At 42.5% G+C, this 11,758-nt stretch overlaps 1 protein-coding gene across 3 annotated transcripts in view; it reads left to right on the forward strand.

Annotated features, from left to right (window-relative positions):
- LOC140713632 (N-acetyllactosaminide beta-1,6-N-acetylglucosaminyl-transferase-like) overlaps window positions 1–8,815 on the forward strand; it is a 92,161-nt gene extending 83,346 nt beyond the window's left edge. For 2 of the 3 annotated variants that reach the window (XM_073023987.1, XM_073023988.1), the window contains one exon: window positions 7,342–8,815. In XM_073023987.1, coding sequence (XP_072880088.1) covers window positions 7,342–7,517 — 176 coding nt within the window. In that variant the 3' untranslated portion in view covers window positions 7,518–8,815. The remainder of the gene's footprint in view (window positions 1–7,341) is intronic. The other variant, XM_073023989.1, reaches the window with a different exon arrangement.
- Window positions 8,816–11,758: the final 2,943 nt, after the last annotated feature.

The raw sequence follows: 11,758 nt of genomic DNA on the forward strand, positions 1-11,758 counted from the left end.
GCCTGTTGGTCCTGGCTTTTATGCTGTGGTACCATTTCCCGAATGGTAGCAGCTGGAATAGATTGTGCTTGGGGTGACTTGGGTCCTTAATGATCCTATGGGCCCTTTTTATACACCTGTCCTTGTAAATGTCCTGCATCATGGGAAATTCACAACTACAGATGCGCTGGGCTGTCCACACCACTCTCTGCAGAATCCTGCAATTAAGGGAGGTACGGTTCCCATACCAGGCAGTGATGCAACCAGTTAGGATGCTCTTAATTGTGACCCTGTAGAAAGTTCTTAGGGTTTGGGGGGGCCATACCAAACTTGCTCAACCGTCTGAGGTGAAAGAGGTGCTGTTGTGCCTTTTTCACCACACAGCTGGTGTGTACAGACCACGTGAGGTCCTCAGTGATGTGGATGCCGAGGAACTTAAAGCTGTTCACCCTCTCAACCCCAGATCCATTGATGTCAATAGGGGTTAGCCTGTCTCCATTCCTCCTGTAATCCACAACCAGCTCCTTTCTTTCTGCGACACTGAGGGAGAGGTTGTTTTCTTGACACCACTGTGTCAGAGAGATGAATTCTTCCCTGTAGGCCACCTTGTTATTGTTTGAGATAAGGCCAATCAATGTAGCGTCATCAGCAAATTTGATTAGCAAATTGGAGCTGTGGTTGGCCACACAGTTGTGTATACAGGGAGTAAAGAAGGACACCTAACCTATCTATACCTCTCTGCAAACACTCTGTACCTTCTGCATAATTTGCATTTCCACTTAATTTGGTATCGTCAGCAAAGTTAGATACACTACACTTCGTCCCCTCTTTCAGATTATTAATGTATATCGTAAACAGTTGTGGGCCCAGCACCGACCCCTGCGACACACTGCTCACCACTGATTGCCAACCAGAGAAACACCCAGTATCCCAACTCTCTGCATTCCAGCAGTTAACCAATTCTCTATCCATGCTAATGCATCATGCCCAACTCCGTGCATCTTTATCTGGAGCAAACAGAAAAACTAGAAACACATCATATCTGAGTTAGAGTCCACAATCCACAAACCACATTGATTAAACATTGCTCCGGCACCATCCTCCGACAGCATCAAGTCAAGTTACTTTTTATTGTCATTTCAACCATAACTGCCGTGTAAAGTACACAGTAAAAACGAGACAACGTTTTTCAGGACCGTGGTGTTACGTGAAACAGTACAAAAACTAGACTGAACTACGTAAAAAACAACACAGAAAAAAACTACACTAGACTACAGACCTACCCAGGACTGCATAAAGTGCACAAAACAGTGCAGGCATTACAATAAATAATAAACAAGACAATAGGCACAGTAGAGGGCAGTAAGTTGGTGTCAGTCCAGACTCTGGGTATTGAGGAGTCTGATAGCTTGGGGGAAGAAACTGTTACATAGTCTGGTTGTGAGAGCCCGAATGCTTCAGTGCCTTTTCCCAGACGGCGGGAGGGAGAAGAGATTGTATGAGGGGTGCATGGGGTCCGTCATAATGCTGTTTCCTTTGTGGGTGAAGTGTGTAGTGTAAATGTTCGTGATGGCAGGAAGAGAGACCCCGATGATATTCTCAGCTGACCTCACTATCTACTGCAGGGTCTTACAATCCAAGAGGGTGCAATTTCCGAACCAGGCAGTGATGCAGCTGCTCAGGATGCTCTCAATACAACCCCTGTAGAAGGTGATGAGGATGGGGGGTGGGAAATGGACTTGCCTCAGCCTTCACAGAAAGTAGAGATGCTGCTGGGCTTTCTTTGCTATGGAGCTGGTGTTGAGGGACCAGGTGAGATTCTCCGTCAGGTGAACTCCAAGAAATTTGGTGCTCTTTACGATCTCTACCGAGGAGCCATCGATGTTCAGCGGGGAGTGGTCGTTCCGTGCCCTCCTGAACTCAGCAACCATCTCTTTTGTTCACATTCAGAGACAGGTTGTTGGCTCTGCACCAGTCCGTTAGCCACTGCACCTCCTCTTTGTAAGCTGACTCATCATTCTTGCTGAAGAGACCCACCACGGTCATGTTGTCGGCAAACTTGATGATGTGGTTCGAACTGTGTGTTGCATCAAAGGAGTGAGAGAGAGATCATTCAAACACAAGGACCTTCCCTTAGAAGCAACGAGCAAGAGGGAGAGACAGACTGTCACACACAGACCTCGCCTCCATGCCTTACACTTTGGTTGCAGCCTTGTGAAAACCTGTCAGAGACAGGGAAGTGTCAGATCACCCAATCAGCCCAAAAACAACATCAGAATGCTCCAATAGAAGCAGAACCATATCTGAAATAAAAGACGATGTAAAAGGAGTTGTTTTACAACTTGTCGAGGACGTAGCCTTTGGTAGTGTTGTTTGCTGGCACCATCTTCTTCCGTTAGCCACGATAACTTCCATCTAAAAATCTAATGGAAGTTATCATGTCTCAAAGGACTATTGAATTTGCACTTGCACTCTGTAAAGAATTTCTTTATTGAGTGCATGCAGACTCAATATTATATTACAGATAAGTTCATATCTGTGACTGAAAAATAGAGGGGTCCTCAGTTTATATGCCCCTGCATGTCACTGTAGTCCTACCTGTTCTCTTTTTCCTGGATGTCTTTCCAATACCCTTTAGGAATCATTAATTGTTTTCAACTCTACCAATTCAGAGACTAGAGTTTCTGAGTCATTATCATACAGTATTTCGAAAGAGCTTTCTTTTCCCACTTGTGTCTTTCATGTATTCCTGTATCCAGGACTAGCTTTTCTCTGTCCATCTTACCATAAACTCTCACAATCATACACACCTCAATGAAATCTCTTCTCAAATTCCTTTACTCCACTGAGAATAATTGCAACTTCCCCCCCAACTAAAATATTTTGCCCATGGAACCAGTCTGTAAATCTGCACCCATCTGAAGTACCTTCCTAGACTCCAGTGACCAGAACAGGATGCATTACCTAGTTGTGACCTAATCAGTGACTTGTAACATCTGGGGTTTTGTGTTTATTTTCAAGATTCTTACATTGTGCCACCTTCAAAGTTTAGGCACGTGAATCTCCAGGTCCCTGTTCCTGCACATTCCTTAGGACAATGCCTTTACATTAGATTTATTTATTACATGTACGTCAAAACAGACAGTGAACTGAACCATTTGCATTAACAACAAACACACTGCAAGGATGTGCTGGGGGCATCCATTAGGTATTACTACAGATTCCGGTGCCAGTGTAACATGCCCGCAATGTTCAGCAGAACAACATGGAGTTAATATACAACAACGAGACAAAGCAACAACAACAAACAAGCCCTTTTCCCGCTCTACATTCCACACACAGAGCTAGGCCTCCAACCCTAAGACATGGTCACCTCAGAGCCTCTCGTCCTTGGACAGACATCAAGCCTATGACCTCCAGACTCACTGACCTAAGGGCTGCCCCAGACTCACCAGCACCAGGTTTCAAATTCTGAACTTGCTGATTGTTGGGATTTGACCCCAGGACATGCTGATCACAGAACTTTGACCTCCATTCTCACCAAGCTGTGGGTTTTGACCACATGACCTACCAGCCTTATGGAATCAATGGCCCTCATTGTCGAGGCCTCAGAGCTCTCTGTCCTCAACACCGACCTTTGGCTCCTTCCTCTACATCTCCAGATAGTGTCCTTGACCTCTTACTCCAACCAACCCTAACTGCACCCCTAACTTCCTGCAGTGTTCCTAAAAACCTAAGATGAGCCACAAACCCTGTGGAAAATCTGCAGCTCAGTGCCATCTTGAAGTTACCATCCATGTTACATTTTTTAAACACTTCTTCCAAAATGCATCACCTCATGTTTCCAAGTTGTATTTCATCTGTTTAGTTTAGTCAAACACTTCTGCCTTTTAAAGTTCCATGCTTGTACTCCTCAATTAATTCATTAATGCACGTGTTCATTTTATTCCTTGATTATTTTTTCTAATACTTTATTGACTACTTGTGTTTTATGGAATGAATAATTATAGGGTCACCTTTGCTAAAATGAGGATGCCACATTTGGCTTTTTTTCCATCTTCTAGTGCCTCTGCTGAATCACTGGGAGGTTGGGAGATGATGGCTAGCCCTCCGGCTATCTCAACCACACCTACCTTAATAATTTGGGATGTAAATCTGGACCAGGCAGCTGATCATACCCAACCACTGCCAATCTTTTCAGTGTATCCTCCCTATCAGTTTCCACCCTAGCACTCCATTACCTCTACCACCTTCTGTTCTGATGTTTGATCATCATCGTCTTTACTGATTACCAATATAAGGTACTTGTTCATTGTTCCAATTTAACTTATGGCTTTAAATAGCCATTACCTTCTTTGGCATAATATTTCACTTTCAAGCTGTGATATTTAAAAATGCTAAACTTGCGGAGGGTGCAAGAAATTTGGAAACTTGCTAAAGGCTAGCTCAGTTGTTAATATTAAGTCTGAAATGGGTCTCAAAGGAATATGGGGAAAACATTTGTAAATGGGTGGTCATGTTCACACAAAGCTGCAGAAGTGTTTTGAAAGACCAAATCACCTTTTCTTTGCCTTTATTCTTGAAAATTCCTGGGTATTCCTAAAAGGTTAACAAACACACCCCAAATTCACGGCTTAAAGATTTATTTGTGCTGGATGTTAACTATTTTTCAAGTTGTAGCAATAAACCCAAACCAAACCAAAAGCAAAACAGTTGCCACTGCTAGTGACCCTACAGGTTTGTTATACTGGCATTTCACACATCCAGCTCCAATCATTGCCCCAAAAGTCAAAATATGATCCCTTTAACATTTAGCAAACATACATACAATCTTGAAGCGATGAAACTTAAGCATGCCCAAGTAGAAGTTAAGCATTATTGAGTGTTTAGCAAAAGGTATGGCATCCACTGGTCCCCAGGTACAAACAGCCACAAAATAAGCACGAAGACGTAACATTCCCCTAGCTTTCATCACACTCCCCCCACTCATGTGGGTAGTTACAATAAACATGCGACACAGAGTACTACGCAGATAGAGAACAGATGCATGGCTCCTACACAAGTGTCTTAAAAGTCTTTTAAGTTATTTGACTAGTTCTTGTATACTTAATCCCAAAAAAATGAAATACATCATTATTTGATCTTGCAGTTATTCGTCAAATCTTTGTAATATTTGTGTATTTTGGATACAGGATGAGGAACAGGCTGCACTCACTTGTTGCCCTTATGCCGCTTGTGCTTAGGGTAGCAATAAAGGTCCTCCATCTCTGGCAGTGTTTAGGACTTCCTTCATCGTGTCAGTAGCCTTCTCTCGGATTTCACTACTATCATTCATGCAAGTTCCGGGTGGAGACTCAGGAATACCGTTGCACTCAGATGTAGAAGGATTCCTTGTTGCTGTTTCTGGAACTATTTTGTTTTACTAAGTCAGGGTTGATGGCCCTGAGTTGAACCCCTGAACCTGGAGGACCAGTGGACCACGCTTAGTTTGGCCTCTACCCTTTAACCTGCTTGGAATGGGTGAGCCAACCAAGAGCCAAAGCATAAAGCCTTGACTCCAGCTAAGGTAGCTCTCCAGGTCATTGAGGCACGCAAGCCTCCAACGCCTACAACAAGGTTGTGGCTCTCTTGGAGGAAAAGGCTGGGAAAAGAGAGAAAAGAGGCAGTGAATAAGAACATTTAACTTTATTTTTTTTAAATAAGTAAACCATAAAGGACTGATGCGGTGCATTTGTAACAATTTACTTTGTGTCATGTTTGCTTTGTGTTTATACAGACCAAGTGCTAAGAGCATTGCCATTCAGCGCATCTGAATAGTGAGCGAAAGCACAGATGATTTGCTCAAACCTAAACAGAGATGCTGTTCAGGGGGACAAAAAGAGCTGCAGATACTAGAAACTGCAATAGTTCCATTTAATAGCCGAGAATGTATACAGTATACATCCTGAAATTCTTACTCTTCACAGACACCCACAAAAACAAAAGAAAATAGCCCGAAAGAATGGATGACAGACCTTAGAATCCCAAATCCTTCTCCCCCCATGAACAAGCAACAGCAAAGCATCAACCCTCCCCCCATCTGCCTCAGCAAAAGCATCATGCCCCCCCCCACCATCTGTCATGCAAGCAATAGCAAAACCTTCAAAGAGACCTTGACCTAGTCCATTAAAAAAAACTGTTCATCCCAACACTTTGACATCCCACAGGCTCGCTCTCTCTCACTAACAAGGGAGAGAGAGATAGCACTCAGGCCACGGTGAGAGGGGAGGCCAATAGCTTCAGCTTAAAACTAAAACAAAAAGCTGGAGGTCCGTCATCATCTGTGGAAATAGAAACAACATTCTTAAAGGAAATGTTGAATATATCCTTGAATCTTCTCTGTCCTACACTTCCTATAGCAGAGCTTGGAACTCAGTGTCTGTTTTAGTATCTAAGGTGGTGATATTGAGGATGTTAGTCTGGGAGAAGGCACTGATGTTTGTTTATCCTTACACTGAATTTGGAAGATTTTCTGGAGATAGCCTTGTTTTATTTTCCACTGCCATATTGCAACTCTTGATTTCCACGTTTAATTGCCTTGAAATGGTTGGGCATATATGTCTGAAAATGCAAACACGAGGCAATCTGCAGATGCTGGAAATTCAAGCAACACACACAAAATACTGGTGGAACACAGCAGGCCAGGCAGCATCTATAGGGAGAAGCACCGTCGACGTTTCGGGCCGAGACCCTTCGTCAGGACGACAGTGCTTCTCCCTATAGATGCTGCCTGGCCTGCTGCGTTCCACCAGCAGTTTGTGTGTGTGGCATATATGCCTTGCTTGTAGCTTTTGAGCCAATATCCTAGTTTACTACCTGTTGGCAAAACTGCCCCATTGAAATGATCACATCAGGACAATGGCTTTCAGCTATGATCTGGCATTCATATAGAGTGGTTAAGTGTAGGCAATTTCCATTCAGCATACTTAGAAAGAAGCAAGTACATTAATTAAATTTCCTGTGATACACAGCATACTTCCCATACCCTCTTCTGTTGTTCAGAATCTTCCTCCAATCTAAGTTTCTTAAGTCTATTACTGTTATACCACAGGATTTGAAATACAAAATTCTGCTGGAGGAGCTTAGCAGGTTAAGTTACTGAACTTTTCATATCAATGGTTTTGTCAACAGATGTTATGTTACTTTGGCTTTCATACAAGTTTGTTCGTTGAGACCAAGGATACAGTAATCTTTATAAAATAGGTGTTATTAATAATTAAACTGCTTTCTCCTCTACTTCTCATGCACCTGAATTGAGTAAGATTAACATGGTTGTGAACTGGAGACTGTGAGTGACATGTGGAACCATTTTGTGTCTTGCAGGTCATTATACCAGACATATTTGTATCTTTGGACCTGGGGATTTGAAATGGCTAAACGAAAAAAATGCATTGTTTGCCAACAAGTTTGAACTCCATTCCTATCCGCCAACTGTAGAGTGCCTTGAATACAGGATCTTCAACCGCATGCTGAGGCAGAATATCTTTTCTCTGCAGTGAGATTTCTGGTGGTGACTGGAAAAGGGCAACAAGTTTCACAATGCATGAGGACAAGGGAAGAATCATGAACCTGAGGCATGACCTGGAGTATACTTGATAATTTTTCTTTCTGCTTGAGCATATACACCTATTTAAACGGGATATATTGTCATCAGTGTGGCACTGAAAATTTTGTATATGCATTTTCTTAAAGAAAAATGCAAGAGCACTCCTTTTTACTTGAATATAATAGGTATAACCTATTGCCTACATTCTCAATTCATTTTAAGATAGGGTGAGGGTGTTGTGTGAACTTAAACATATTCACTTTATGCACTGGAAGGGTTCATGGTCAGTTGCACAAATACTTGGTTGGACTTCCTATGAGTTACAGAGTATGATCATGACGGTTTACCCCCTCCCCACCCCACCCCCTGTTACTGGTGTTTCATATGTAAGCTGACAACTATTTCTGAATGAGTGGGAGTCCAGATCAGAAGCTGTGCTTGTTCCACAGTTGGTTGTGTGACACTCTTCACTCTCTACACCAGGAATAGAAAATATCATATTCCCTTACCTGTTTGTGTTTTGCATAAACTCCCTGTGAATTGAAAGCGTAACTATATGAAGGTATTTGAAAATGATACAAACTGAGCAGGAAACAAAATAGTTGCACGGAGATATGTGCTGTTTGCAATACTACCAAAAAAGAAGGTAGCAAAAAGGGCTTTAGCATTCTCAAGTTTTTGTATTTTCAGAGAAGTATTTTCAGTGGCAAGGAGCTGGAAGTGAATGCGGGTAGTTTCAAATCACTCAGCTGCTGATTAACAAACATGTTATGGGATGGAAGTATCCCACCTGAAGTCTTAACTATTAATGTCCTCTTCAAGATGTTAGCTGGGCACAATGTATTTTGTAGGACTTTTATTTTACTGAAGCAAATGATTTTGTTTACTTAGTACATAAAACAAACTAATATAATTTGAACTTCCAATAATTATCACTACCTTTTGCACATACATAGACCATAATAACTACCAATCTTTTAAGAACAAAATAAATCTAGTTCAGCCATTACAAAAACATGGAATAGCAATTAAGGACCAATATAGTGTATAAAGAAATTGCAATGTATAATTTACGAATCATCTGAAATTTTTGTAATGATTTAACTTAAAGGGAAGTAATCTTTGGTAAGATTCTACAATACAAAGATATTACAATGTTACTGATTTTAAAAGCCTCTTCCTGTAGATATTTTCCTAGTGAATGGGATACAATGTTCATAATGACTTCAGAAATAAAGAGTGATCAAGAATTTTAAATGAACAATGCATAAGAGTAGTATATTAAACATTTGTTCATTTTACCAGATCAGCGAGGTAATATCCAAAATTTGATACGCGTGACAAAAACTCTCTTTTAATAATTTTAGTAAGTTTTTTTTAAATTAGCAAATCAATTATTCATCTTTGTTTTGAACTAATTCAATCATTTTCACACAGCGACAGAGACCATGGAAAAACACTGGGATTTTTGTTCATGAATAGTAAAGCAACTGAGGAAAACTGTTTGCAGATATTCACAATTATTGAGTCAACTCTGAGTACAAGAATAAAAGTTGAAGCTTCCTCTTTACTTGGAATTTCCAACTGGATTTGGTGTTGGGGGAGCTCATTCCACATATGGGTGAAAAGATTGTAATTAAATCTCTCATCTTTCACCCTAATCTTATGTCCTCTGGATCTGATTCCCCATTCCTGGGAGGAAGACTGTTCATTTACTCTATCAATGCTCTCATGATTTTCTACAAGATCAACTCACCTTCTCCATTAATCCAGGGAATAAAATCCCTGTTTACTCAGTCCCTCAAGTTTGGATAAAGTCCTCATAAATGTCCTCAGCACTTATTGCAGCTTAATGGCTTCTTTCCCATAGCAGGGTGACCAACGTTCCAAATCAAAGTCATTACGACCAGAGGCAACACGAGTGAATCTGCAGGTGCTGGAAATAAATAAAAACACAAAATGCTGGCAGAACTCAGCAGGCCAGACAGCATCTATGGGAGGAGATAGTGATGGCATTTCAGGCCGAAACCCTTCATAGAAGCTGTCTGGCCTGCTGAGTTCTTGCCAGCATTTTGTGTCATTACTACCAGACACCATTTTCATGGTGGTGTTGATTGCCTGAGGAGTGAGAGAAAGATCCTCAAATGTTGGTGCATGGGTCATAAGAGGGTCCCAACTAGTGATTCAGCTGTTACGACAGGATAGATATTTAAGCAGGAAGAAGAGTAGAAGCAGAAGAGTGTTTGAGTGATGGAGAAAAAGCATTTCAGAGGATGGTACAGTCAGTCATGTTAAAGAACTGCAGAGAAATCATGGACAGGGAAAGAGGACTTTTGCTGCCTGCATTGCCTCCATTTTCTGTACTCCATTGTTCCACCGTCGCAATATTGATAGAGTCCCTCTTGTCCTTACCTACCATCCCAACAGCCTTCACATCCAACACATTATCCTCCATAACTCTGCCTTCTCCAAAGGGATCCGACCGCTAAACATATCTTTACCTCCCCCGACCCCCCCAGCAATTCCCTTGTCCATTTGCCCCTCCCCACTAATCTCCCTCCAGGCACTTACCCCTGCAAGCGGCTCAAGCGCTACAACTGCCCAAACGCCACCTCCCTCACCTGCATTCAGGGACCCAAACAGTCCTTCCAGGTGAGGCAGCACTTCACCTGTGAATCTGCAGGGGTCGTTTATCGTGTCCGGTGCTCCCGATGCAGCCTCCTCTGCATTGGTGAGACCCGTATAAATTGGGGCACCGCTTCGTCGAGCACCATCCGCCACAAGTGTGACTTCCTGGTGGCCAAACATTCCCATTCCCGTTCTGGCGTGTCGAACCATGGCCTCCTCTTGTACCAAGTTGAGGCCCCCTTAGGGTGGAGAAGCAACATCTTGCATTTCATCTGGGTAGCCTCCAACCTGATGGCATAAGTATCAATTTCTCCTTCCAGTAAACAAGTTTCCCCTCACCTTCCTCCATTCCCCACTCTGATCTTTTACTTCTTCTCACCTGCCTTATACTTCTCTACCTCCCCCCTCCCACTCAGACCCCTCCTCCACCTTCTACTGTTGTCCACTCTCCTCTGCTATCAGATTATTTCTTCTCCAACCCTTGACCTTTCCCACCCACCTGTCTTCACCCATCACCTTACAGCTATCCTCCTTCCCCTCCACCACCTTTTTATTCCGGCATCTTCCCCCTTCCACTTCAGTCCTGAAGAAGGGTTTCGGCCCGAAACATCGACTGCTGCTGCGTGACCTGCTGATTTTCTCCAGTATTTTGTGTGTGTTGCTTTGTAATGTGTGGTCCCCTATGGTTTTCTGGGCTATAATAAAGTTACATGCAGAATAATACACAGAAAAACACAGAAAGTACAAAAGATATCCCCAATTTAATCAAAGTTCTTCTCAGACTGTGCTCATGCACAGTCAAATACAAAGGTTTGCATCACTCATCTCTTCCTCGATGTCATTTCCTAAACTTCTCCATTTCCATTTTTACAGATATGTAATCTGAGCTTCTGACCACATCTCCCATCTGCAAGAGCACCTGCTACTGTACTACTGCTCAATTCCTCTTCCCCCCTTAGTATTTCTGCAGCTGAAACCCTTCATTCTGTTCTTGTTCCTTTGAGTGTTTGATACTTCTTCCACTTGAGATTATCAGAGTCTCCTTCCCATGTTCTAGCCTGTCCCACTCACTCACAAGTCCCACAACCATGATCGTTGTTATGGAAACCTAACTCCATACAGATAGGGTGAAAACTTCCTTCATAGATATTCAGTCAGTACAACCTCAGCACCACTGGATCTTCAGCCATTTGTCACAATCTGACAGGGGTTGTTAATTCATCCAGTTAGTGATTGTGCTCTTCAGTGTTTGTATGAGTGTTAATACCATCTCCAGCTGCTGTCATTTGGTCTTTCTGCAGTCACTGTATCATTCCCACTTTCTCATGCACCCCTCACTGAGACTGGTGTAGGCCAGTTTGCCAAGCCTGCACCACCATTCATTCAGACGATGGTCCCACTTACCCATGCCCTCTCCAATTCTCATGCATTGAGAGCCTTGTGAGGGGAAATGTCTTGGCTTCTGGCCTGAAAGTTTTCATTTGTCCCAACATCATAGCCTTTTAGGGAAGAGAGTTATAGATTTCCATAAATAGTTATATCACAGAGTCACATGCTTCCTTTCAC

The sequence above is a fragment of the Hemitrygon akajei genome, chromosome 20 (assembly GCF_048418815.1).
Source record: "Hemitrygon akajei chromosome 20, sHemAka1.3, whole genome shotgun sequence".
Classification (NCBI taxonomy): domain Eukaryota; kingdom Metazoa; phylum Chordata; class Chondrichthyes; order Myliobatiformes; family Dasyatidae; genus Hemitrygon; species Hemitrygon akajei.